This window comes from Neophocaena asiaeorientalis, unplaced genomic scaffold (genome assembly GCF_003031525.2).
Source record: "Neophocaena asiaeorientalis asiaeorientalis breed wild unplaced genomic scaffold, Neophocaena_asiaeorientalis_V1.1 scaffold505, whole genome shotgun sequence".
In the NCBI taxonomy this organism is placed as follows: domain Eukaryota; kingdom Metazoa; phylum Chordata; class Mammalia; order Artiodactyla; family Phocoenidae; genus Neophocaena; species Neophocaena asiaeorientalis.
In genome coordinates, this window is record NW_020174704.1 from 3,078,806 (window position 1) to 3,082,524 (window position 3,719).

The following is a 3,719-nucleotide window of genomic DNA, read 5'->3' on the forward strand; positions in this document are numbered from 1 at the left end:
GGGGGCGCCAGTTGGATCCCTGGTGGGAGAACTAAGATCCCCACAAGCCCCACGGTCCAAAAAAAAAAAAAGACAAAAATGCCTTAAGTGTACTCTTTACAAACATGTCCAAGTTTAAGCAACTTAAACCTATCCAGATATGTCATTAAAAAAACTTTTTTTAATACGGAAAACAAGTATCACGTGACCTACTCAGTGTTTCCACACACTGGATTAACCTCATTTTTGCACTTGCCTTGCCTTGCCCACAATTCATGAACAATAGGCATCCTCCACCTCAACAAAAGAGCTGCTGGGACGAGGGCAGGAACAAGCGGGGACGGCGCGGCCCTCAAACACCCGCCTGCGACTCACTTCAGCAGAGGTCTTTTGCCAAACTCGGCCGGACGACAACCCCGCGGTCCGTAAGGCTTGCTCACCTTAGCCTCAGTTTCCTTTCTCGGTGAGGCCCAGCCTTTCGGCCCAAAGTACCAATTAAAACTACTGAAGGAAAAAAAAAAAAAAAAACAGAAAGGAAAAAAAAAGGCAAAACGCCGAACAGCCTCCTTGACTGGAAGATTCTCGCGAGAACTTACGGAGCTCTGGCTGTTCCCGCGGAGACCTCGCGAGCGGACCTCCGGGGGCGGGCTGCCCCGTGGCCCCGCCCTTTCTGAGCGCGGGCGCGCCTTGGCGGGAATTTCGCCTTTTTGGGATTTAGACCACACGGGCAAGCTGGCTCTGGTCGGGACCGCCAGGGTGGATCGTTGGGACTGAAAGTGTGAGCAGGTACGACGTGCACCAAACCAGGGGCGCCCCGGGGCGCAGGACACCGGCTCCCCTCGCCCTTTGGCCGGCCCGCGCGGATCGCTGCCTTGTGCGGACCTGGCGGGGCTTGCCCCCGGCCGGGAGAAGTCGGGTTTGCGCCGGGCCCTACTGATCCTCGCCTGCAGTCTGCGAGGCAGCTTGCAGTTCCAGACACTGCGGGGAAACTGGCTCAGTGCGGTTTAGTAACGTAGCGGAAGACGCAGGTCAAGGCGGGCACTGGAAGTGCAGCTAGGTCTGTCCTGCTAACACTTTTTTCTTCTTCACCCTGCCCTGGGCTGCAGGGTCTGACGTAGAGGGGATTTTAAGTTACTGCCACAGCCGGTCGGGGGTGAATTCTAAGTTCTGACAGCCTTGATCTGGGGGAGTCCGTGGCGGGGAGAGTTGTTGAGGATTTGGCCTTTCGTTTTTTTCCTTTGTGCGGGGGGGTGGCGGCTTTCGGGAAACTTTCTGAGGTCACCCCCAATGTCTCGGCCCTCCCCACCTACAGGAATCTCATCACAACTTCTTTGGAGCCCTTAATGATAATCATAATGAACCCCAAACATTTCAGGACATGAAGTAAACATGGATAACTGTCCCGCTGCGTCGACGTTCCTGACCGACAGCTTGGAGCTGGAGCTGGAGACAGAATGGTGCAAACCCCCTTGCTTTTCTTGTGATTTTGACAACAGAGGAGGAGGAAAACATTTTTCTGGAGAGTCCTACCTTTCCAGCGGAGCTCTTAAGCGGTAGGTAAAAAGTCGGAAACTTTGTTTTTCCCTATTCAGATTTTTTATCAGCCTGTTTAGGAATGTTATTTAATTATGACTTAAGTCCATTAAACTTTAATGTTCATCAGGCAATGTTCTTGTAAATCGGCTTAGTATATCACACAGATGCAAGCTATTAGCTCTGTTGGTTTCCTGGTTAGAGCACACCTGAAAGATTTTTGCAAGGAGAACTTTCTTGTTACCTGATGTTCTCTGACCTCACTGCTGCCTCAGCTTTGGAGTAAGGAGCCGGGCACTAATTTACTTGAAGTGAATTCTGAACTACCTGGGCTTTTTGAAGTCCCATTTCCTTCTAAAACATGAGATAATATTCTGAAGCATCTCAATAATTAAGACATGCACATTTTTTGTTGCCCCAGTGTCTTCTCACTCTATATATTTAAACATATAGAAATCTTATAGACTTATTTTTTTTTAACTTTCTAATGCACCAGATTGTGTAAGTTCACAGGAATGTTATCTTCAAAGCTCTTGTCTTGGACATGTGTATACACATATTGCAGTAAAACTGCTGTTGCTGAAATATTTTGGAAATAGCTGCTGAGGCAATTTCAGTCAGAAAGGAAACCATTTTTGTTGATTATTACAGTTGTACCTTCTTTGAGACCTTAAACGTTATTATTCAACTTGATTATGCCCTTCTTTAGAGATGGCTCAGAATACCTTTTAACTGTCTTAAAAATTAAATGTCCCCTCAAAGGGTGAAATTCTACAACTGAAGACCACAGTTGAAGACAGGTGAAAGTATGTTCCCTAGACCCCTTTCCACATTTTTCCCTCAAATTATATTGCTCTTTAAACTTTTTTTTTTTATCACAGTATAGGGTTGAATTCTTAATATAGTCCAGTTGTACTGTTACTGAGATATAAGGTACCAAGGCACTTCCTTACTTTATAACATCATTGTTGACATGTCATGTGTAACATGGATTCATATAATGTCAAAAAAAAACTCACGCTATAGTATGGGATATAGCATACTTTTTATGAGATTAAATCAGAGTTTCATTTCAGACTGATTTTGAATCTTGATCCTTTACCAACTAATTTTGAAGAGGATACAGTGGAAATATTTGGCATTCAATGGGTTACTGAAACAGCATTAGTGAATTCATCTAGAGTTCTCTTTCATCTCTTGAGGTATGTTTTGTCTTCTGTTTTAAAACTGCCATTGAGTGTAGATGCTTTTCAGATTTAAGTTACATTGCTGGGTGTTTTCTAATACTGATATTACAAAAGCACCTGTAGAATTGTGATTGCTGCTTACTTGATTATCTTATCAGTAACAACAATTAAGCAATAATGTTTGATGGAATAATGGTTTTAATGAGTTCTTTTTTAGTGATTTTCAGAATTTTCATTCTTCTGTATTTGACATCATATATTGAAGACAAATATTTTAGGCTTTGAACTATTCCATAATTTTGGAAGAAAATAAAATCTTTTGTTGCTTAATAGTCATAATTTTTCAGTAATCTTTAGAGAATGAACTCAGACTTGCAAATATATTTTTCAGACTATAATAGAATATGTAATAGAAATATGATTAACCTGGACAACATTAAAAATATTTTTAATAAAAATTTTCAAACATACACAGATGTAGAGAGAATAGTATAACGAACCTCCATATACCCTCCCTCAGTTACGATAAACGTCAAGGGTTTATCACATTTCCTTCATCTGTCCTTATCCCTCTACTCTTGGCTTAAGTATTTCTTAAGCAAATTCCAGGCATCATGTCATCTCACCCTTAATTTCGTCAGTATGTATCTCTTAAAAATATGAACTTATTTTTTAAACATAAACATTACCTCATAATCACAATTAACGAAATTGAAATAATTCATTATTATTTAAAACCTAGTCCATAATTCAGATTTTATATTTGGAGTCACTTATTAAAGGCAAATTATTAGCCCAAAATACATTAAGAATGTATACATGGGGGCTTCCTTGGTGGTGCAGTGGTTGAGAGTCCGCCTGCCAATGCAGGAGACACGGGTTTGTGCCCCGGTCTGGGAAGATCCCACATGCTGCGGAGCGGCTGGGCCCGTGAGCCATGGCTGCTGAGCCTGCGTGTCCAGAGCCTATGCTCCGCAACGGGAGAGGCCACAGCAGTGAGAGGCCTGCGTACCGTAAAAA

General features: G+C 42.9%; 1 protein-coding gene across 1 annotated transcript in view; it reads left to right on the forward strand.

Moving 5' to 3' along the window:
- Positions 1-670: 670 nt before the first annotated feature.
- The window catches only part of MMS22L (MMS22 like, DNA repair protein), a 134,789-nt gene continuing 131,740 nt past the window's right edge, over positions 671-3,719 (forward strand). The window contains exons 1-3 of the mRNA XM_024759348.1: positions 671-765; positions 1,355-1,532; positions 2,589-2,714. Of these exons, the coding sequence (XP_024615116.1) occupies positions 1,369-1,532; positions 2,589-2,714 (290 nt within the window). The 5' untranslated portion in view covers positions 671-765; positions 1,355-1,368. The remainder of the gene's footprint in view (positions 766-1,354; positions 1,533-2,588; positions 2,715-3,719) is intronic.